The sequence below is a fragment of the Monodelphis domestica genome, chromosome 4 (assembly GCF_027887165.1).
Source record: "Monodelphis domestica isolate mMonDom1 chromosome 4, mMonDom1.pri, whole genome shotgun sequence".
Taxonomy (NCBI): Eukaryota; Metazoa; Chordata; class Mammalia; order Didelphimorphia; family Didelphidae; genus Monodelphis; species Monodelphis domestica.
The window spans coordinates 367,405,816-367,430,121 of record NC_077230.1 but is presented as its reverse complement, the minus strand read 5'-3'; the positions used below and the strand labels follow the sequence as shown (position 1 = coordinate 367,430,121).

The window sequence follows — 24,306 nt, the reverse complement described above, 5'->3', positions numbered from 1 at the left end:
AGGATACCTGGGTTCAAATTTGGCCTCAGACACTTCCTATCTGTGTGACCCTGTATAAGTCACTTAACTCCAATTGCCTAACCCTTACCACTGTTCTGGCTGGGAACTAATACTTAGTATTGATTCTAAGACAGAAAGTAAGTGTTTAAAAAAATTTTTTTAAAGGGTAAGTGTTCTTGCTCCTTATTAGATATGGAATTTCCTATCAATCTAGTAGTTCTGCAGCAATGCACAATATCTGATAATAATGTCAGATGTAGAAAGAAGTACTTCACCCATATTAATGAAGAAGAAAGCCCCTCTGCCCACCTCACTGCCTTTTGGAATAGGTTCAGAGCTCATATTCCATAGACTTTTCAACCTGGACTAATAGCAAAGCACCATTGTCCTGACTGTGAATGTCTCACATGGCCCTCAAAATGGTAATAGGTTCCATCATGCTTCACTTCACTCCCCAGGCATCTTTTTACTTGTCACCTAGTGGAAACATCACGCCCTGGACAACTCAATCCTTTCTAAAGTTGTTTCTGTTTATACTATTCCTTTGCCTTGTAAGAATTTAAATTTTAGGTTTTATACTAAATATGAAAGTTCTAAATTTATGGTCTAAATTATGGTCTCTGATTTAAAAATATTAGAGCTTAAGTCAAAATGACTTTTAGCAGCTTTATTTACAAAGAGATGGAAAGAATGAAAGTGGAAAAATGTAGCTAAAGAGACAGATTTTACCAAGCCTGCCAGTCCTTCTCCAGTGAAGTGAGACTCAGCCCTGTAGGGGATTTCCTACATTCATTGTTCCCACATGAATTTCTCTCCTGATCCTTAGCCAAAGACCAGTGGTGTCTTCAGCATGGGTTCCACCAACTCAGCCTCCTCCAAAGCCAAGGCAGGAATCTCTGGAACCAACCTCTCCAAAAGCCAGGAAAGGAAGGCCAGCTACTCACCCAGCAAGCCTACACAGGATCCAGGGAAAGATTCTTCTCCTTCCGTCCAGTTCACTGTTGCAGAATCTCCAAAGACGAACTCCAAAGAAGTCCAAAGGAGAAGTTCAAAGAAGTCCCTTGGACAGGAAGTTCAGGACTTTTTATCATCATTTTCCCATTTCACTTCCTGTCCCTTCCCCACTTTATGGGAACCAACTGCCATCTTTCAATTTGCCTAGTACTGTCCAGGGGTGAGGCAGTGGCCTCTGGAGTTGTCACCCACTTTATTTTTTCTCATCTATTTATTTATTTATTTATTTGTTTGTTTATTTATTTATTTATTTATTCTTTTAAACCCTTACCTTCTGTCTTGGAATCAATATTTATTTATTCTTTTAAACCCTTACCTTCTGTCTTGGAATCAATATCCAAGGCAGAAGAGTGGTAAGGGCTAGGCAATGGGGGTTAATGATCTCTCTTACTTAGTGTCCAGTATGGGTACTTTGAGTTGATTGTTTAGCTAAAAATAGGCAAGGGGAGAATGAATCCTATCTTTACAGCCTTGAATTAAATATATGCTTTGGTTGACTAGAATGGTAAACACTTCAGTGGGGGTACAGGAAGTAGAGTTTAGGGGTATGAATCCACAAGGTATCTTAAACCTGGAATAATCATATACATAAGAAAGGTTCTTTCCCTACTTTTTTTTTAATCATCAGGTTTTTAGCACAAATCTTATTTGATCAGTAGTACCATTTAAAATCTATGGTGGCATTTGCCAATATTTTGTTGTTTTATGTGAATGTTCATTAGTAATCTTGGCTTGTAGGTCTCATTTTCTGTCTTTTCATTTCTTTTTTGTTTTTTTTTGATGTCTTTTCATTTCTAGGAATGGATCAAACCATATTTGCTTCATATAAAGAATTAGGTAAAATACATGTTTTTTTCTATTTTTGAGAGTAATTTATGGACTATTTGTTCTTTGAATATGTGATAGAATTCATTTACCAATCCATCTGGTCTCTGTGTCTTTTTCTGCAGCAGCCTCGAAATGGTCTGTTTAATTTCTCTTTCTGGGGATACTTTATTTAGATTAGCTATTTTGTGTTTTGTCCATTTGAACATTTTATATGCTGAAAAACTTTTCCTTTTTTATCATAAATTTAATAAACATCAACAAACAGGAACATATCAATATATAAATAAAAAGAATTCTATTTGAAACCTGTTACAAATAATTTTTTTACTATGCCCAGCCTTTTTCTAAATAATTCAAATTAACATAATAGTTCTGACCTTGCACTTTCTTCTGATCTCTTCTATGTACTTTTAAATAATTCATTGATGTTCTTTCCTTTTCTTCCTTAATTTTTGAATATCTCTTATTATCCAGATGATGAGCAACCTGCTTAACCATGCCCAATAGTAGGTGAGTTACAGATTCATCCATTGACTATGCTATGATTTGAAGTTAATTTGGTGGGACTGATGCTACATAGAAAATGATTTAAGTATAGATTCTAAATGATCACCCCAGTGAAAATATTAATGGCATAGAAATAGGTGTTGATCAATGACACACATAAAACCCAGAGGAATTGCCAGTGGGCTACAGGAGGGGGTTGGGAGAAGGCAGGGAAAGAATACGAATCTTGTAACCATGAAAAAATATTCTGAATTAATTAAATAACATTTTCAAAAAGAAGAAGAAGAAAATGATTTAAGTTTGAGTGAATTCTCCCTGAGATCTGAGGTGGCACAGGGAAGGGCATGTCTCCAGATGTTTGGAGGAGGGGAGCTATTTATTCCTATTTTTGCTATAGATCTTTCAGGAAAAATCTATTTGTAAAATAGTCACTTGACATTAATTGGTTAAGTGGATGTCAAATGCTAGTCACTGGTGGTTAAGAGTTGAGGTAACATATAAGAAAAGGGATTCAAACTGATTGCATATGAGAATGCTGAACGACAACAAATAAATATTTATTGAGTGACAATTTACCAAAATCAGAAAAAAGAGAGTGAACATCACAATGAATGTAAAAGATACCAAAAAAAAAAATGGTCACAGACTCTGCCATATAGCTATGTCCCAACCAAACGCAATAGAAATAGATGAATATTTAACAAAAAATATAAAATTCCCACCAGATTTCAAATTCTAGTTGTTGCTGTTCAGTGGTGTCTGACTCTGTGACTCCATTTGAGGTTTTCTTGGCAGAGATATTAGAGTCATTTACCATTTCTTTCTCCAGCTCATTTTACAGATGAAGAATTGAGGCAAATGGATTAAATGACTTGTCCAGGGTCACACAGCTAATAAATGTCTAAGGTTATATATGACTCCAGGTCTGGTACTCTACTACTACCTAGCTGCTATAAACATTTAAGTATCTACTCTGAGCCAGGCATAGTGTGAAGGAGTGAGGGCACAGAGAAAGGCAAAAGATGGTCTCTATCCTCAAGAAGTTTACTTTCAAATATGGAAAATTATATGCAAAATAAAGATGTAAAAACAATTGTGTGCAAGGTAAATTGGAGAAAATTAACATATGGAAAAGGCTAGCAATAGAAGCAATTGAGGAAGGCTTCTTGTAGAAAGTAAGGTTATGGGGGGCAGCTGGGTAGCTCAGTGGATTGAGAGCCAGGTCTAGAGGTCCTGTGTTCAAATCTGGCCTCAGACACTTCCCAGCTGTGTGACCCTGGGCAAGTCACTTAACCCCCACAGTCTAGCCCTTACCACTCTTCTGTCTTGGAACCAATACACAGTATTGATTCCAAGATGGAAGGTGAGGGTTTAAAAAAAAAAGTAAGGTTTTGGTTGGGACTTGAAGCCAGAAGCCAGGAGGTAGAAATGAGGAGGGAAAGCAGTATAGGCAGGCATGGGGGACAGAGAAAATGTCTGGGATTGGAAATGGTGTGTTTTTTATGAGGAACAGAAAAGAGGTTGGAGTCCTTGTTGGGTCAGGTACAGGGATCCAGCTGAGTCCTCATTTCTCCCAGGGAAAAAGAGGTTTTCTCCAAGTTTCACTCTGTCCCCCAGAGTGGATGGACATGTCCTCTCACCCTCCTTTGGCGGAATTCAAAGATCTACACCTTCCAGGCTTCGCCTTGAGCTTCAGTGTGTCAGTTGGCTAAACTGTTCCTTGGAAGTCTGATTCCACCAGCTCAGGCAAGATTCTGTCTCAAGACCTGTCAATCACTCTCTCCCTTGCTACACTGTCCAGGTGTGGGTCTTCTTGGGAAAGGGTCTCTGATACAATGGGCCCATTATTCAGTCTGAAACTGCTAGCCTGAGATTCCCTTCAGGGTGGATTAACAAGGAACAAGGACAAACTTTGGGGTCTCCAACCTACAAGTTAGTCCTAAAACTCGGGGTTCATCAGATCTTACTAGGCTACACGTTTGGGGTTTCCAGATTCCATGTTGACAGTAACAAAGGATGGTTTTCTGAGTAACAGAAAAGAGTATGAAATGAAGGTAAAATTTAATGTTATATCAACCAAACTATCAAAGGGATACTTAACAGAACATGTAAAAATAACAACAAAATTCATTTGGAATAATAAAACCTAAAATATCAACTAAATTATGAAAGAGGTAGAGATGAAAGGGAAATAGCACTTTCAGACCCGAAATTATTTTATAAAGTAGCCACCAAAACCATCTGTTATTCATTAAAAACATAGAAGTAACAATGGGACAAACAAGGGAGAACCAGAAACAATGGAATTCAATATTTGATAATAGGGAAAATAAAAGTTACTTAGGAAAGATTTTCCATGATAAAAAGCTATTGGGAAAACTGGGAAGCAGTTTGGCAGAAATTAAAAACAGACCAACATCTTTATGCCATATTCTGCAATAAATAAAAATGTATACATGACATTAATATTAAAAGAAATTAGAAAAGATGAAGATCACATATCTTTCTCATGAAAATGGCTCAAAGCATTTCTCCATCTTGTCTTCCACATAATAGACAAAATAATCTTCCTAAGGTGTAGGTCCCATGTTATAGTAGTAGTCTCTCGGTAACCGAGGATGATGATTGTCTTTGTGCGTTTTCATCTATGGTGTATCCTCTTGAAGAGGGTGGACGGGGTTAGGATAGATGAGTGTGCACAAAGACACTTGTGCGTGAAGGAGATTTAAGTGGAAAAGTTGATGCACAGAGACAGTCCCACTCTCTCTGGGTCCATTGGCATGAAAAATCGTTACACCTGGAGACTTCCTCATCTGCATTGGATGGCCGTGTTATATTTACCCTTCTGCTTAAAAGAACTCATGATTCCCGATTGCTTCTTTTTTTATTTTTACTTTTAGACCCTTACCTTTCTTCTTAGAATCAATATTGCTTATTGGTTCCAAGGAAAAAGATCAATAAGGGCTAGACAATGGGAGTTATGTGACTTGCCCAGGGTCACACAGATAATAAGTGTCTGAATTCAGATTTGAACCCAGGACCTCCTATCCCCAGACCTGGCTCTCTATTCACTGAGCCATTTAGTTTCCCCTACTTCTCCCACCTACCCACCCAATGCTTCGACAAAGTAATATAAATCCCTTCTGTCTGGCAACAATGCCCTCCCAAACAGGCTCTCTCTTTATTTCACATCATTTGTTTTAATACATTTTCTATTCTAGCCCTAATTGCTGTTTGTTTTCCATACTCAATATTCCTTCTCAATAAAAACATTAAAAAAATAAAACCCTTTCCCACTGGGCCCTAACAATGATAATAAAGAGGAGTTGATGAGTGTGGAGAGAGAGGTATGCCTGCAATACAGGCAATACACAATAGATGCTGGGACAAGATTGAGGGAGAGCTTGGGTAATTAGTAAATATAGAGATGCCCTTAACAGAAACAAGGAAACTTGGAGGAAGGAAAGGTTTAGAGAAAAAGGTTCTATTTCAGACACAATGAAATAGGAAAAGTGTCATGGGAAGGATCTCAATACCGAAAAGTAAAAGGATATGGATTGCTTATTCCATCCACTGCAATGAGTCAATTGCCCTGTTCTTCTGGGTTTCTTTGGTTCATATATATCATTCTACAAGTACTCCATCTAGCATCCATCAAATGGATTCTAGAGGCCTTCCTCTGGTTCTTTTAATGTGGTTAAATCAGTAATCCCTTGTAGCACTGACATTTAAGAAAGCACCTCTAGACGCACATTGGCCATAGAGACGAGTTGGGAAACCGACTGAAGTCTGGAGCCGGAGCAATGGCGGAAACAGACCCCAAAACTGTACAGGACCTGACCGCTGTGGTTCATACACTTCTCCAGCAGATGCAGGACAAATTTCAGACCATGTCAGACCAGATAATTGGCCGAATTGATGATATGAGCAGTCGCATTGATGATATGGAGAAAAACATCGCTGACCTTATGACCCAAGCAGGAGTGGAAGAAATAGAAGGGGAAAACAAAATACCAACTACACGTAATAGTTAAAGATTTTGTTAATCCTTTCGAGTGAACTCTTGAAAATGTTTTTCACAAGCCAAGAGGTGAAGGAACAGATTTTCTCAACTAACTACTGTGTGCAACATTTTTTTTTAATTATAGAGCTTGTATTCCTAGAATATGCAGTTTAGTTAGGTTTCAAGGTGATTTATTTTTTGATTTCTTGTATGTGATAGCTTCAACTATATGACATAAAATGTGTAAATATTAGTAAACTGAAATTCTGACTACTCTTGGCTAAAATTTTCAAAATTTTTAGTGCATTTTTTGTCAGGTCATTTGTCATTCCTTTTGTAGTCATTTCAGTTTAATAAGAAATTGGTGCAAGTTTTTTTTTAAAGAAATGTATTAATTTTTTCAACTGTTATCAGATTCTCTTTGTGAACTGAAGTACCTAGAGTAAACGGTTCGTAATTCTTAGCACAAAATTACTGTTGTACTATAACAAATAAATGGTATGTTGACCATATTTTTAAAGCAGACAAAAAAATTGAGCATTTTGTATTTGTGTCATTGCTATGTTTCCAAGATTGAGAACTATACTTAAGAATCTACTGTAAAAAGCCCTAGAAAGGAGCTGAAATTGAATGATTGTAACTACTGCCACTTTTTAATACACTAGAGGATTTGGATGGTGACAATAGTATCTCAGTTCCTCTCAAATAACAAGGACAGAAAATAACCTATAAAGATGCATTACATTCACTGATTGGAATTTCATGTGGTGTAACAATTCAGTCTTCAGTTATATCAAAGATGCTTATTGTAAGAACATGAGGGGGTTTCAAAACCCACTTGCTATTTACTTGTGCTACTGACTTTAAAAAGCATTTGTCAATTAGAAGAAAAAGCAAGTGGCCATTGTGAATCCTTGCATACTGACTGATAAATGCCCTTATTGTAAGCTTGGATTTTTTTAAGAAAAATTGTGTTTTATTGTTTACCTTTTTTCTTAACTAAATGCTTGCAGAATAACACTTTTATAATAGATTATAGGTGGAATGGAAAATACCAAACATTTTCATCATGACATCCCTTTCTTTTTATCAAGAGGTAAGGGACAGAGATTGGACACCCAGATGACTGATTCATCAGATTGATCTTGAGTTAAAAAAGCAAAACAAAAACAAAGTCAAGATAAGCTGAAGGATGATCTAGAAGTAGAGGGAATCATTTTTCCTGGAAATGAACTTTTAAGTGAATATTTTGTGATTGTAGGAGAAATTTTCTGTACCACCAGATAGTTTATTGTATTGTTATATATATATGGAATAAAGCTACGAAATAATTGTTGTAGTCAAAAAAAAAAAAAAAAAAAAAAAAAAAAAAAAAAAAGAAAGCACCTCTAATATTTCCTTTTATTAGTTCTTTTTCTGTTCCCTACCTTGGGCAAAGGAAGAAAAGATATCTAGCTATCTTGTGATTTAAAAAAAAAATAGAGGGGGTTCAGCTAGGTGGCTTAATGACTTAGGAACCAGTCTTAAGAGACAGGAGGTCCAGGGTTCAAATTTGACCTCAACCACTTCCTAGCTGTGTGATCCTGGGCAAGTCACTTACCCCTAGTTGTCTAGACTTTACCACTCTTTTGCCTTGGAAACGATCTTTAGTATTGATTCCAAGATGGAAAGCAAGGGTTTAAAAAAAAGAAGAAGAAATGAAGGCAGCTAGGTTGTATAATGGATAGAGCACCAGGCTTGGAGTTGGAAAGACCTGAGGTCAAATCTGGCCTCAGATACTTCCCAACTGTGGGACCCTGGGCAGGTTCACTTAACCCCAATTGCTTCGCCCTTGCTGCTCTTCTGTCTTAGAACTGATACTAAGATAGAAAGTGTTAACTTGGAAATAACACAGACTGACCAAAGTAGACAGAAAAACCACTCTTTAAGGAATTGGGATAGGTTCATACTCTGGCAGCCACACAGAGCCCAGAGCCAACTTCCACACAGGGCCCGCACCCTGGGGTCTCTGGGAACTGTATCCCTTTCGGGGGAAGGCACCCCACAAAATGCCAGCCTACTCTGCCCAGGGAGAAAACATCATGCTAAGTGCCAACTCCAAAGAGAAACAGAACTTGGGGGATTCTCTTATGCCCTCTGCAGAGACAAACCACAAACAGGTTGTAAACCTCTTTGCAGCCAGCCTCAGGGGTATCACCTAGGGGTCAGCTGTATCACAGTAAAGGCAAGGGTCAAACTCAGGAGCTGGGCTCCTGAAAGGAGACTTAACACAATAAGGGAAGCCTCTAAAACAAATAAAAGGCACTTAATATTAGCCATGTCCACAAATCCCACCTATGCTAGGGGTTCCCAAACAGCTCTAAAGTCCATAGTTCAACCCCAAAACAGGGGTGCTTGGCACTGAGGTTTCCTCAAAGGGCAGAGGGAAACTGAGTCATCCAAATTTCTAGTCAACAAAAGGTTAAAAAAAAAAAAAGAAGTGGAGCTGGGACTCACCAAAACACCAGCAAATATGATGTATCCATGTGATACATTGAGCTTTTTGCCTGCCTTAGTCTATCATCTTTCCTACTCTTTTAAGATTTTTCCCTTTTTTGAGACACCCTAAAAAAATCAGGCCCTGATGTCTTTATAATTGAGTCCCTTCCAGAGGAGCTTTCTCTTGATTGTGTTTAGTCAGGTCCAGCTGTTCTTCCTGGCTTCATCTTATAATTACCATTTCCCCTTCCTTCTGCAATATGCTAGATTTTGGGGGTGGCAGTGTTCAAATATGGTGGTTCTACTGCCATGGATGATGAAGAAGGATCACTTTGGAAATGCTGGCAAACCCATTATATTTTAAGCTTATTTGTTGTCCTTCTAGTTCTATCTATAAAAACTCTTGGATGATCTGAGTTAGGTGTATCTTCTGCCAAGCTTTCTGTAGATTCAGTTTATCCTCATCTGCTTTTTTTCCTACTTTGTGAAGCATCTCTGTTCTTAACTTTCTGACATCTTTCTCCATGAGGATGTTGCCCTTGGCTGCCATGTTTCTTGTCTTGGTAAGGAGATCCAGTGATTGTTGGCTGAAGAGATTTCTGGACTCTACTTTGCTGTGGTGGTTGATTAACATCAGCTGAACTTCTCTAATAAATGATAATCAAAGGATTGCCAGTTCTTTTTAAAAAATCAGTTTCTCACTTTTTCACAGTCAGCAGCTTTTTAAATGACGGAGGATGAAGTGGCTGTGATTGCATGTAGCATCTTCATCTCATCTATATCCTTTCTTCTGACTTGGAATGAGTAACCAAGCATTAAATGAAAGGAATTTTCTTATTGCCTTTGGACACAAGATAGAACCAATTCTGCGAACTCCTTTATTTACATTTATGGAGAGAAGATGTGATCAATTCTGCCATTTAAGCTATGATTTCTTTATAGGTCTTATAATTAACTTATAACAAGGAAGTTAATTTAGATGTGTTCCTATTTCCCCCTCTTTCTTTTCTCCTTTGTCTCTGAGAAAATCAAATACTGATTTTATATTTTATAGTCAATTCCATTCTGAAATTGATTCTATCCTGTAACAGCCTGAATGTTTTTTCTTTGTCTCTAAGTTCAGCAGTTCATGAGTCCAGAAGTTCAGTTTTCCTCTCTGAGCTAGGTTTTAAAGTTGTTTCCCTATAAATCACTTTAATTGAAAGAAAACTGTTATCTCTATGCTACCAGCTGCCCTTGTAAAATTAGAAAAAATCTGTTATCCTTGAAGAATGCAAGTGGATACCAGGAAATGTGGTCTATTATCTTTGTACCACTGCCTCCTTTAAGAAAATCTGGTCTGGGGGGCAGTTGGGTAGCTCCATGGATTGAGAGCCAGGCCCAAAGACAGGAGGTCCTGGGTTCAAATGTGACCTCAGACACTTCCCAGCTGTGTGATCCTGGGCAAGTCACTTAACCTGCATTGCCTAGACCTTACCACTCTTCTGTCCTGGGACCAATACATAGTATAGATTCTAAGATGGTAGGTAAGGGTTAAAAAAAAAAAGAAAGAAAGTCTGCTCTGTTATTGCTGTGACACTAACTAGCCATGCAGATGGCTACCACCAATGAGCTTTCCATATCAATAAGAAGCATGGAGACAGAGGCTGTTAGCCTTGCATTCCAGACTTCCAACCAATCATTGTTTTCCATCTGTGGTGTTTTCTGTTCTTTGTTCTCTTATACTTCCCAAAATTATGACTGCTTGTAAGCACTGCCTCATGGCCTTTTGACTTACTAAGGAGCTGAAAGACCCATTTTATTGACAATTGGTTAGTCTTACAATAAATTAAAAATACTCAAAATTTTGTGTCTCAGTTTACCTTAATTTCAATCTCAATCACATACACACTCTCGCCCATGAATATGTTCATTGGTCATTGGAGAAATACCACATATTGAGCGCCAAAAGTTAAATGAATGTAAATAGTCTAAAAGTTGTTGGAGCCCCTTTTACTTCCCTCCATGCCATTCTGCACCTTCTATTTGGAAGTGGGTCTAAAAGGGTAGAGAGTCATTTTGTACTTGTATCTGGTTCAAGAGTCACAATGACCATCTTCTTAGGAGATAACTTTGTGACAGTCAGCCTTTCCAGACTTAGGCTGATCCTCAAAGAGCCGATATTGTCTTTTGTTGGGTTCAAACTTGAAGGTGGTGGCCAGGTGGTTTCATAGTGCATAGAGCACTGAACTTTAGCAAGATCTGAATTCAAATCCTAGCTCAGACCCTTATCAGCTATTTGACACTGTGCTAGTTACTTAATCTCTGTCTGCTTTACTTTCCTTTTCTGAAAAATGAAAATAATAAGAGCTAGTATTTATATAATGCTTACTATTTGCCAGGAACTATTCTAAGCATTTTACAATTATTACCTCATTTCATCTTTTCAACAACTTTGAGGGCTGGATGCTATTAGTATTTCCATTTTACAGTTGAGGAAACTGAGGCAAATAAAGTTTAAAGAACTTGCCCAGAGTCTGAGAATAATAATAGCACTTTCCTTGGGAAAAAGCAAGAAGTATAGAGGTGGAGAGAAAGTATTCCATGCATAAGAAACAGGTAGTGGGAATGCGCAGAAGAAGAGCAAGGAGTCCAGTGTCACTAGATCATAAGGTATAAGAAGACTGGAAAGATAGGAGAGGGCGAGCAAAAGAAATTTAAAGTTTTCAAGCATGAATAACCACAAAAATAATAGTTCCTCAAGACAGAAATAGATGAATAGGAAGGGAAACTAGGGTATGGATGTGAAAGATGAAGTTCAGTAAGATGGTGGACTCCCCTAGGCTGTACATTTATAATGAGGGCCTGGGCAATGAATTCTGGGAGCAGGACCATGTGATGAACAGGTTTCAGGAAGTGTCTGATGACTTGGCATAAATGGGCCCAACTCTCCACTTTAGAGTGGGGGGAAAGACACTTGAGTGTCCTATTCTCAGGGTGAGCATTTAGTTTATAAAAGCTAGTTTGTTATCTGTCCACATGGAATCTAGAAACCCCAAACTGGTAGCCTAGTAAGATCTGATGAACCCCAAGTTTTAGGACTAGATTGTAAATTGGAGACCCCAAAGCTTGTCCTTGTTCCTTGTTAATCCACCCTGAAGGGAATCTCAGGCTAGCAGTTTCAGACTGAATAATGGACCCTGAGGTAAATGACAATCCCAGTTAGGTGGGGCCAAGCCCAAGTCAAGTGATTCTTTAAGGCAGTAGGCAGCTGGGCAGTCTTGTAAACTGGAGGTCTTGAGTTCTATCCTTGAAAGGAGGGTGTGATACCGTGGGAGAGGCTTCTGGAGACCAGAAGAGTGAAGTAGTGCACTCCCTAAAGGGAGTCTGGGACACCCAGAAGCTCAGTCAATGGAACCAATATTTGTTGGATTAATCAATAGATTAATCAATACTACCTAACTGGCCAGGGCAGCCTTCCTAGTGAAAGCAGAGCCAAGGCAGTTACAGAAGTTTTTAAAGCTTGTCAATATGGAAATCTAGAGATTCCCAGTTTATTTAGTTTGAGGGCATTAGAGGTTTTCCCCTGAGGGACCATGGACATCCAGGTAGTTTGGGTGGGAGCAGCTAATCCCTTTTGTCCCAATGGTTTCTCCCCCTAGGCTAAGGTCCATTACCAAGGAGGCCCAGCCCTGGGCTGAGTCTTTCCCCTTTGTATCCATTGTGGGCATCAGCCCCTCACTGTCATTCTTGTCTGAAACTCCTCATTTTCCTTTCTTACCATTGTAAAGTCAGTCAACTGTCCCTCTTACTCCAAGCCCCGGGGGCCTCTAGAGTGGTATATAGGTTCCCCAAATTCTTTTGTTCCTCAAAGTGGGTGGCACTCCCAGTGGTCCGTGACCAGGGCGTCTTGGGAAGCAGCTCTGTTTGGCACTTAGTAGTATTAACCCCTTTTCCTTAATTAAAGAATGATTTTGACTATTTAATAGTTTTTTTCTAGTTGACAAGGTTTACCTAGTGAGAGAGGAGAAAAGATAAAATGAGCTCATCGAACACTAATGAAGGATATTTGGCTTTAAGTTTAAAAAAGTGAAATGTGGCCTGGGGCAGACTGACCAGGGAAATCAAATCTTGGACTCAGGCCAGATGTAGCCTAATTGGGAGGAGGGACCTTCCTTTGTCCATCTTATCCTGTCCTGGAGGGGGCATCCCCTAGTTCCCCTGACCATGGGTGGTTATAGCCTGGGAAAGCACATGCCTTAAGTCTGCTTTCTATAAGGGGAAGTATACTTTATTGATGACTACCTTGACCAATTGATCAGGGATTTTGTTTTACTGATGGGGATTGTCTTTTACTTTAGGGTCTCTTATTCAGTTTGATCCTGCTAGCCTGAGATTCCCTTCAGAGTGGATTCTTAGGGGAACAGGGAACAGATAAAAACTTTGGGGTCTCCAACTTGCACGCTAGTCTTAAAACTCGGGGTTTATCAGATCTTACTAGGCTACAAGTTTGGGGTTTCTAGATTCCATGTTGATATATCTTTTTGTTGGCCGAGGACTCCAGGCTTGAGAGGGAGACTGATTTTTTTTTAACCCTTACCTTCCACCTTAGAATCAATACTGTGCATTGGTTCCAGGACAGAAGAGTGGTAAGGGCTAGACAATGCTGGTTAAGTGACTTGCCCAGGGTCACACTGCTGGGAGTGTCTGAGGTCAAATTTGAATCCAGGACCTCCTGTCTCTAGTCCTGACTCTCCATCCACTGAGCTACCCAGTTACCCCCTAGAGAGAGAGACTGATGAAGGACAGAAGGGGCAAAGAATTGCTCTGTTGTTTCCCTTGTCTCACCTGAGTTGGGTTGGGAGCATCGATGCTTTGATTTGTAGGTCAAAGCCTGGTGTGTGTGTGTGTGTGTGTGTGGACTTGCCAGGGGAAGGGGAAAGGTGTATATATTGACTGCTTGCTGCCTAGTCCATCAGCACTTCTTAGCCTGTCATTAATGTGCTCTTTTTTATGTAGGCTAATAAACAACTGCCTCTTTTTATTCCTACCTTCCACTCTGATATTATTTGAGTGGGTGGGGCATTGGTGCTCATTTCTGAGTAGGGTACTTGTAATCAATTTTTATCCCACACAAGAGCACATGCATGAGATTGTATGATGATTTTCAGTCCATTTACTAGGTCTTTAAATTAGCTACTGAGTCAGAACTGGGCATGCATACCAAAGATTTCCAACTCCTCTTCTTGGGCTTTGATTGAAGTAAGACATGCTTTAAGGCTCTGGGGAGGAGGTCTTGAGGTTTCTCTACAGCAGACAATATGTGGCCTCCAAATGCATAGCATTTCTGTGTTTTATTTCTTTGTGTTTTCTTCCACCTTTAAGTGGAGTATTGGAGATGTTTGAAAAGTAGAAAGAACAAAAATAGTTGCCTTAAGGAATGACTGGGACTTAGCTCAGTGGCAGTTTGAACTGTTATCTTGGAAATAACACAGAACTATTAAATAGTTAGAAAAACCAAGTCTTTAATCAGGACAGGGATAAGTCCAGTATTTAATTCTTTACTCAGAGTCAGAGGCCACAATTTTTTCAGGGTGTAAAGCCTGGACTCTGGGGATGTTATCCCTGGGAGTGGCACCATGATAGATGACTCCAAGGTATAAAGGAATTTGGGGAACCTCTATACCATTTAGGGAATCGGGGGCTGGGAAAGATGCTTGACATCAGGGTAGCTACAAAAAAAAAATGGGAGTGTTCAAACTACATGGATGGGATGCAATCCAGCTTGGGAAAGGACTCACAGCTGGAGGCTAGTGTGTAAGAGAAAGGGCTGCTTACAATGGATACTAAAGGATGGTTCCTGCCCAGGTGTGGATCTTCTTGGGAAAGGGTCTCTGATACCCTAGGGGAGACTACCCTAAGGCAGACAAAGAGGGTCCTTAGCATATGCTTAGTCCCCACTCAACTAGGATTGCCATTCCCCTGAGGGTCCCCCACTCAGTCTGAAGCTGCTAACCTGGGTATTCCCTTCAGGGTAGATTCCCATGGGAAAAGGGAACAAGTACAAGCTTTGGGGTCTCCAACCTATAATCTAGTCCTGAAACTTGGGGTTCATCATATCTCACTAGGCCACAAGTTTGGGATTCCTAGATTCCATGCTGACAGATCCCATAGCCATGATTCCAGATCCTGTGAGAAGGAATGACTCTCCCATTGGCTAGGCTACCACATTTATGTGTGGCGTGAGAAATTAGTGTAATTTTCAAGTTATTAATTGTTACTGATATCTCCAAAAAGTAGAGACTGGTTCCCCGCACAACCCCCATCCATTTCTCCTCAAGTTCCCAGGAAGATTAGATTACTCCACTACTCCACCCTTCCCTGGTCAGACCAGGTTTTTAATTGAGTCTTTTGAGTTTGTTTGGGAACTTGCCTGAGGCAGGAGTCCCAGGCTGGTAGTTTTAGACCCTGAAGTACCCATCACCAAGTCTTAAGTGCCAATCTAGAGTACCTTTTTGTCTTGGAAGTCTCTCCTATTATATCTCTTCTTTCAGGAGCTTAAGCTGGACTGTTACTCACACCAGTCTCTCTTAAATAATCCGGTCTGAACTACTCCCTTCTTAGTATCTCCAACTTCCAGATCATTTCTTTAAAATATTGATTCGCTTGGAAGTATCCACTGTGAAGCTATTCTCCAATTTCTTGAAGATGAGGGGAAAAACTTGTAAATGCTTTTGGTTTGAGTCCTCTGCCCTTGGAATTGAGGTGGTATGGGGTGAGAGAGTGCCCAGGTTTGGGAGAGTAGCTGGTACTTTTATTCTTGCTCTATTTTAACAATATATATCCCCTTATAAAAGTTAATTGATACAGATTGGCTAAATGAATAGTGGCAGTCTCTCCATGACGGAGAATGACAATTGTCTTTGTGCATTATCATCTATTGATGTACCCTTATGTGGCTTTGAAGTCCAAAGACTGAGGCTAAATGAATGCTAATTGGGTTACTAATCATTAGTGATTAATGGGCAGATAGATGTAGCAGGGGATAGAGTTCCAGGCCTAGAGTTAGGAAGACTCATTCCTGAGTTCAAATCCGCCCTCAGATACTTTCTTGGGCAAGTCTTTGAACCCTATTTACCCCAGTTCCTTATCTGTCAAATGAGCTGGAGAAGGGAACAGACCCCAAATGGGTCATAAAGTATTGGACATGACTGATAATAATATTCACATTATTTAATTAAAATTAATTTAATAATAATTTATATTATATAAATCATATTTATATACTAATACTTAATAAAAGTCACTAGTGAGTGATATGACTGATACTGGGCATAACATACTGAAATGAAGGCTTGGGTCAATAGCATTACAGAAGAATCCATAACTACCTCAGAGGTACCCCTGTAATCTTGAAGGGAAGATATAGCCTTGCTCCAGAAGAATCCTATTCTTTAGTGCAAATTGGAGTTGGAAATAAGAACTCCCAGAGTTTAAATGAATTACATGTATACTCTTCGGGGGCACAGGCTTGGGAATGGGAATGGAATTATTACCATACAAGTTAATTATAAAGGACTGGAAAGTGGTTCCGTTTCCTGGAGAAGTGAACATTGAGAAGGGGAAACCCACCCAGACCACAGAAGGAACAGAAAAGGGGAAGGGAGAGGGCAGTTGGGAGAATGAATCGGGACATAGAGAAAAGGTGTGCAGCAGCAGAGAAAACCAGGAAAAGGTTCTTCCTGCTCGGTGATTGGATGAGCAGAAGGACGAAGGGCGGGGTGCTTGACAACAGGCTCCTTAAGCCCGTGGTCAGGTGACAGACTCAAGATGGCTTTCCCCAAGCTGTCCCATCTGCTACTGAGCGCGGCGCTCTTGCTATGGCCTTCTGCTTCAGCATCTTCCGCAGACGAGCCGCCGCCAGAGCCGCTGCCACTGGTCATCTGGCACGGAATGGGTGAGCGGGGCCGGGCCAAGCGAGGGGCGGACAGCAGCGGCCGGGTTATGCCATGCGCCGGGAGGCTAAAAACATGCTGCCAGATCTCTCTCTCTGTGGAGGAAAGGGGAACCCCGACAAAGACCTCCAAACCATAGGTCAGGGAGGCCAGGCTCTTAGAACTGCCTCTGCTCTGATCAGAATATTCCATCTGCTCCTATATTTTCTTCATGAGTTGTTTTTTTATTGTATGTGTGTTATCACAATGTGTTTTCTGTCACAACTTTACCAATATGGAAATATGTATTGCATGAAAGTTTGGGTATAATTTACAACATATTATTTACTGCTGTGGGATGGGGGGGAGGGAAGGAGAAAAACCTGAATTCCAAAATGTTGGAAAGCAGTTGTCAAAAATTGTTTCTACATGTAACTGAAAAATATGTTTAGAATTAAAAATAAACAGATAAATGCTATTTGACTGAAAAAAAAATAACAACAACTGGGTGAGTCGCTGCCATGCTGGGGGACTGTACTTAATGAACGTCTCCCATTTCTGTAAGTGTGTAAGATTTTTCCAGGGGCTTTCCTTTGTGCAAACTTGTGAGGAATATACAAAGGAAATGACAGCTAGAGGCAGCAGGTGAAGCTGAGTCCTAGGTTCAAATCTTACCTCAGCCACTTATGGGCCCTGGGTGTTTGGTCACTTAATCCCTGTGCCCCAAGCATTGATTTCGGATTTATTTATAAATTGTGGAAGGGGTTCTGCTCTCCACTTTTTCCATAGACTGTAGCAGAACCAGGACTTAACATCTCAGAGGCTGAAAGGGATCTTAATAACTATCCAGGCCAACCCCTTTATTTTAAAAATGAGGAAAGTCAGAAAGGTTAAGAAACTGGTCCTTGGTCCCACAGAATTCAAGCTGTCTTCCTGATTGCAAATCTAGTACTCTCTCCTATCTAGCCTGCATGTAACTTTTAAGAGAATTCCCTCTAAAATTGATTCTAAAACAAGAATTTCTATCATAATTCCTTGTTACCCATGAGTCCTTTTTAAGCTGACATTCTAGGATCACAGAGTCAGATCAAGAACTAGAAGAGTCATCTACAACAGCCCCTTCATTTTATAGATGAAGAAACTGAGTCCCAGATAAGTTCAAGAGACTCAATTAATAGAATATTAGCTCTTCGAGATCAGGAGTCATTTCTTTTTCTTTTTTCCTCAATTTCATTACATAGCACAGTGCTTGGCACATAATTGGTACTTAACAAGTGTCTATTGATGGGTCAATTAATTTGCTACCCAGACAGTAAGTTATTGAGCTAAGATTTGAAACCCAGGTTTGGTGACTTCAAATCCAACATTTGGTCTCCATACTTCTCCTTTATGGTTTAACAGTCATTTTCTTGGGATGAAAAAAGGAAGTGAGAGCCACTAATAGACTTTGGAATCTATCAGAATTGTGGCTGTGAAAGAATGTTACAGTTTCTAAATTGCTATGCAAACATGAACTGATTCTTCATTGTGTCCAAGAGTTACCATTTTAACGCTATAAGACCTTTATAGTTTGGGGGCCACCTCTCTGGGGTTGTCTAGGACATAACTTCCACTTAAAGTCTTTGCAGTTTGCCAGTTAGCGGAGAAGTCAGGGCCATTTCTGTACCATAAGGAAAACATCAGTGGAGGGAGAGTTGATAATCATTATTACTGCTCCAAAGACAAGTACAGCTATAGTACACTTCTTCCATGAAGTCTTCCCTGATGTCTGTTCAAGTTGAATTTTCCCTTCCTCATCTCTCTTCCTTTTCTGACCTTTGCACTCATTACATTCTAACTTGGTAAATGCCATATTTCCTTGCTTGTTTTAAGTTCTAGAATTTAGAGCTGGAAGAAGCCTTAAAGCTTATATCATTTAACCCAACATTTGTTTTTTATAAAGGAGGAAACTGAGGCTCAGAGAGGTTGTAATGTAATAATAGCTAACATTCATGTATCATGTTAAGATTTGCAAAGTGCTTAGCATACATCATCTCATTTCCTCCCTATAATACAATAGCTAGCAGCTTATTAAGATCTTCATTTTGCAGGTCAGAGAACAGAGAGCTTCACTGATTTGCCTAAGTCAACCCAGGTGGTAGTAAGCAAAGGACATGAGCCAAGATACTCTACCCTGAAATGTTACTCTTATTCCTCCTTACCTCACTGAGGACAAAGACTAATGACATTTCCCCATTCCTACTGCCTTACACATAATGATAATGATAAAGTAATGTGTATATAGAGCTTTGAAACATAGAAAACTTTTCCCCAGTATACCTTGTAAAATAGGTAGTATAGTACCCACTGCGTAATGAGGAATAGTGACTAGAGTAGTTGGTATGGAGACAGGAAGACATGGGTTCAAATCCTGCTGTAAATACTTTCTAGCTGTGTGACCTTGGGTGTCAGGGGCTTTCTGGCAACAGTCTGGGGTCCCGAAGGGAGCAAGAGCAGATGATATAAGGTAAGAAGGGAGAGATATTCCCACAATGTGGGGTCAGGAGGACCAGAGGTGCTAATAGCAACCAAAGTTACTTTTTATTAAAAGTAGTCATGATTTTTATGGGAGCACCAAGATAGGCTGGTGTTTCTACCCAATGTTTACCCAATGACCTTAAGGATCACAATACAGGCTGCCATATATCAATGATTTATTGGATACATCTCATTCGGGGGTTGGAAGATTGGGAGGTGTCCATAGGTTACATGATACATACATAAGAGTTTGCTTGAGTTACCTATTCCTTTAAGGGATATAGGATACAAACATGCCCTGATGGAGAGGGAGAGAAGGGGGTGGGGGTGGGGGTGGGGATGTGGGTGGGGACTTTCTGCTTTATGGGTCTAAGCCTTGCTGAGGGTCTTTGGACCTGCTGCACTTGGGTAAGTCACTTAACTTCTCTGTGCCTCAGTTTGCTCATCTGTAAAATGAGAGAGTAGGATTTGATGGCTTCCAAGGTCTATTCTATGATCTTATGACAGTACTTGTGAAGCAAGTCATATTATACCAATTTTTCAGATGAGGCAACAGGCCCAGAAAAGAAAAAGTGACTTGCCCAAAGTTATAGCTAGAAAATGGCAGGGATAGGACCTGAACCCAACTCTCCCAATTCCAAGGCCATTTTTCTCCCTATTACACCAAGCTTAATACAGGATCATGTAAATCAAATTCTAGCTACGTAAATTGTGCCCATTAAATTGTTGGGGCTTCTGAAGCATATAAATGAGTATTATGTATTACATCTAAAACTCAATGTGTTTTCTTTCTTGTTCTGTGTAGGAGACAGCTGCTGTAACCCCTTGAGCATGGGAGCCATTAAAAAAATGGTTGAAAAGAAAATACCAGGAATTTATGTCTTATCACTGAAGATTGGGAAGACTCTGATTGAAGTAAGGCAGCTGCAAAGCTAAGTCACTGAGGGACTTTTGCTAGACTGAGGGAGTCCTTCATAAATGTTTGGATGAAAAGAGATTCGTGTGGTTTTACTTTCTCTTTTAGTGATCTTCTCCAGAAAGTCATTTTATTGGTGCTTCCAAAAAGACTTTTACTCTTTGAGGTCTTTGGAAGTATTTATGTTCCCTTTGTGTAGAAGGAAACTGGGATCCATCTAGAATAAGAGAATTTTGAGAATTCTAGTATAGGCTCTGCTGTCCCACCTAACTTTATTATTTTTGTTTTATTATTATTTTTCTAACCAATTACATAACAGCTTTCCATAGGTTTTCCAAAGTTATATGATCCAGATTGTCTCCCTTCCTTCTTCCCACCCCTTTCCTGGAGCTGGCAAGCAATTCATTCTGGGTTATACATGTATTATCCCACCTATCTTTAAAGATAAACTCATCTTAAAGGGACAAAGAAACTTGGCCAGAGTCATAGGACCTGTTAATAGCAATTTAGCAATTCAAAACTGTTCTGTTGGCCTGGGAGAGAGGAAGTGGGGACTTTAAGGAGGGGGGAGCCTTAGAAAAGGTTTGAACACTCCTAGGTCTGTGAAAACTTGGTTTTTATAAGCTCTGTGTTCTTCCTCTTCCCTTTTCTCTTTCCCTTCTCCTTCCTCTTTCCCCTTCTCTTTTTCCTCTTCTCCTTTCTTTGTCCTCCATTTCCTCCTTGCCATCTCCACTTCCTCCTGCCTCTACCTCTTATTCCTTCTTTCTCTCCCTTCCTTCTCCTCTCCCCTTCTCCTTCTCTTCCCTTCCTCTTCTCTCTTTTTTCTTCTCTCCTCTGCTTCTCCCTCTCCTCTCAATTTTTCCCTTTTCCCCCTTCCTTACTTTTTCCTTCTCCTCCTCCCTCCCTTCTCTCCCTTTTCTTTCTCTCCCCTTCTTCCCCCTCCTTGCTTCTTTCTCCCTTACTCTCTTCTCCTTCTCTGTCTAGTTCCTTCTCCTTGCCTTCCTTCCTTTCTCCCTTCTTCCCTCCCTCCTTTCTCTTCTCTTTCTCCCTCTGCGCTCTCTTCCTCTATTCCCCTCCTTCTTTTGACTCCATTATTCTTTCCCTTCACTTCTCACCTCCTCTCCCCTCTCCCCTTCAGGATGTGGAGAACAGCTTCTTCTTAAATGTGAATCACCAGGTGGCTCTCGTGTGCGAGATGCTGGCCAAGGACCCCAAGCTGCAGCAAGGCTACAATGCCATGGGATTCTCCCAAGGTGGCCAGTTCCTGTAAGTCACTCACTGGTTAAGGAGTTTGGTATTTTCCCAACAGCAATAGTTTGTGTTCAGTGCTACCAGGAATTACAGGGTTCCTTATCTATTTGTTTTCATTTGATCCTCACTGCTATCCAGTGGGCCAGACACTACAGGCATCATTAGGCCCATTTTACAGATGAGGAAACTGAGGCTTCATGAAGTCAAATGACTTGCCCAGGGTCTCAGAGCTGGTAAATGACTGAGGCAGAATTCAAACTCAGGTCTGATTTTGAGCCCAGAACTCTTTGCAGTGATACACTGCCTCTCAAGTCAGTCAGTCAAAAAGCACCTTTTTGTTAATCACTTCTTATAGGCCAAGTGCTTTGCTAATTGCAGGAGATACAGAGAAAAGCAAAAGACAGTCTCAACCCGAAAGAAGCTCCCTGGCTAGTGGGGATGACAGCATGCAAAGAAACAAATATATACAAATAAGATAAGTAGAAGATAAGTTAGAGATTGTCATCAGAGAGAAAGAAAAAGGTTTCAAATAAGTGAGATTTAGTTGGGAGACAGAAGGGTGGAGGGAGAGTGATAATGCCTGGGGGGAGGAGTAGAGTGACCTGTTTGAAGAACTCAAAGACTTTGGGCAAGTCACTAAACCTTGGAGAGCCTCAGTTTCCTCATCTATAAAATATGCATAGTAGCTTGGGTTGTAGAATATGTGAGGAAGAGGAAGATATAAGAAAAGGGAGTGGAGGGCTGTGAATGCCAGACCCAGGGATTTGTATCTGATCCTGAAGGTGATTAAATATAAAGTCCCCAGAGGTTTTGAATGGGAGTGGGGAGGGGGACAGGGTGCAGATGACATGACATTGGGAAAACCATTTCAGCTTCTGGATGGGGGGTGGACTGAAATGGTGAGACTGGAGGCAGGCATACCCTCCAGGTATGAGGTGATACAGGCCTGCACCCGCGGTGGCAGAGGAGAGAAGGGAGCACACACCAGGGATGTTATGAAAGGTAAAATCGAGTCTTGGCAGTTGGTTGGCTAAGGGAGATGAGCGAGGATGATGAATTGACACCTAGGCTTTAAGCCCAAGATCTGAGAGAATGGTGGTGCCCTTGACAGGCATTGGGGCAGGGATAATGAGTTCAGTTCTTTGTCTATACGCCATGTAGTTCATGTCTGAAAGGCAGTTGCAGATGTGAGTCTGGATGTCTGGAGAGAGTTTAGGGCTGGATAAGTAGATCTGAGAAGCTTAAACTTAAAGATAATTGATACTCTGGGAATGGATGAGATCACTGAGAACCGCAGTATCTGGAGAAAAGAGGGCCCAGAGCAAAGCCCTCTGGGGATGTGCATAGCTTGTGACCTGGAGGGAGATACAGCCAAGGAGACTGTGACAGGACAGACAGGACTGAGAGGTAGGAAGAGAACCGGGAGACATGGTATCCCAGAGACCTAGAAAGAAGAGGGTACTAAGGTGGCATCCGCCTTTCTGACTGCAGAGAGATCAAGGAGAATGAGGATTGAGAAAAGCACCCTGGATTTGGTGACTAAGAGAGTGTTGCCAGGCTGCAGACTTTGCAGCAGAAGGTGAGATCTGTTGGGGGAGATGGGGTGAAGTGGGGTCATTTGGGCCTGCAGAGGGGTTTGCATTAAAGAAGAAGGGCCATCTCTTCATGTGAGATGGGATGAAGGAGATCATGACAGAAGACATGAGCCTTCGGAGAAGGGGAGAAGGAACTCATGTGAACAGCCTTAATATTTTATCAGTAAAATATGAGGCAAAGTTCTTTTTTTTTTAACCCCCTCACCTTTCATCTTAGAATCAATACTAAGTATTGGTGCCAAGGTAAAAGAGTGGTAAGGGCTAAGTGACTTGCCCAGAGTCACACAGCTAGGAAGTGTCTGAGGCTAGATTTGAACCCAAGTCCTCCCCTGTCTGGGTCTGGCTCTCAATCCAGTGAGGTAAAGTTCTCAGCTAAGATAAGTTTTCTTTGTTGTGGCCTCAGTAGTTCCTGTTGGTTGCTCTGGGCCACTATCTTGGGGTGAAGTTTCTGTCCCTGGTCTTCAACCTGAAGCCTCCCCAGCTAAATGGAACCTGCCAGAGTCTGTGTCTAATCCTGGCTCTTATAGCCTCCCCCTGGACTTCACACAGTACTTGGGTTTGCTACTTTCTGCATTTATAAAATATTGTATGTTGTCGCTGTGGTCTGGTGGTTTCTTACCGTATCTTCTCACTCCCTTCCCACTTCCCTTAGGCAAGAATACAGTCCCCAGTTGTTGTTCATTTGTTTTCAGTCTTGCCTGACTCCTCACAACCCCATTTGGGATTTTTCAGTAAAGCTACTGGAGTGGCTTGCCATATCCTTCTCCAGCCCATTTGACAGATGAGGAACGGAGGCAAACAAGGTGAAGTGACTTACCCAGGGTCACATAACTAGTAAGTATCTGAGGCCACATTGGAACTCGGGTCCCTATGACTGCAAGCCTGACACTCCGTCTGCGTCTGCTGAGTCGCCTGGTAGTCACTAGACTGTGGGCTATATGAAGGCAGGGTTTTTTCTCCTTCTAAACCTTGTATCATTTACCTTAATTTCTCCCTCTTCCCAGCACCCCCCATTTCCTCCAGCATGGGTCCTGTGGACAGCAGGTACTTAATTTTTTTAAAATACTGATTGTATGATTGCCTTCTAGATCCCAGGGTGGCTTATGCCTTCAAGAACAGTTGGAGAAGGACATTAATGGAGGGATATGACAATTTGTAAATAAAATGGATTTTCTTCCCTTGATTTATATTCCTTCCTTCTTGGCCAGGGAGAAGACACAACCTCAGACACCAAGTAGACCAGCTGTGGTGTCTCGCTTCCCAGACTCAGGATTTTTTTTTTCC

The 24,306-nt window shown here is 40.8% G+C and overlaps 2 protein-coding genes across 2 annotated transcripts in view; both read left to right on the top strand.

Annotated features, from left to right (window-relative positions):
• The first annotated feature begins 6,099 nt into the window (after positions 1 to 6,099).
• LOC130453858 (heat shock factor-binding protein 1-like) lies at positions 6,100 to 6,889 on the top strand. Its single transcript, XM_056795217.1, has one exon. It carries the CDS (start codon positions 6,153 to 6,155, stop codon positions 6,381 to 6,383), a length of 231 nt encoding a protein of 76 aa, XP_056651195.1. The 5' UTR covers positions 6,100 to 6,152; the 3' UTR covers positions 6,384 to 6,889.
• Positions 6,890 to 16,606: 9,717 nt separating this feature from the next.
• The window catches only part of PPT1 (palmitoyl-protein thioesterase 1), a 31,668-nt gene continuing 23,968 nt past the window's right edge, over positions 16,607 to 24,306 (top strand). Inside the window, exons 1-3 of the mRNA XM_001381143.5 lie at positions 16,607 to 16,766; positions 20,066 to 20,175; positions 21,315 to 21,442. Coding sequence (XP_001381180.3) covers positions 16,640 to 16,766; positions 20,066 to 20,175; positions 21,315 to 21,442 — 365 coding nt within the window. The 5' untranslated portion in view covers positions 16,607 to 16,639. The remainder of the gene's footprint in view (positions 16,767 to 20,065; positions 20,176 to 21,314; positions 21,443 to 24,306) is intronic.

Bases quoted from the DNA above. Each gene is read 5' to 3' on its own strand.
- LOC130453858 (XM_056795217.1), top strand. From the start codon at position 6,153: ATGGCGGAAACAGACCCCAAAACTGTACAGGACCTGACCGCTGTGGTT.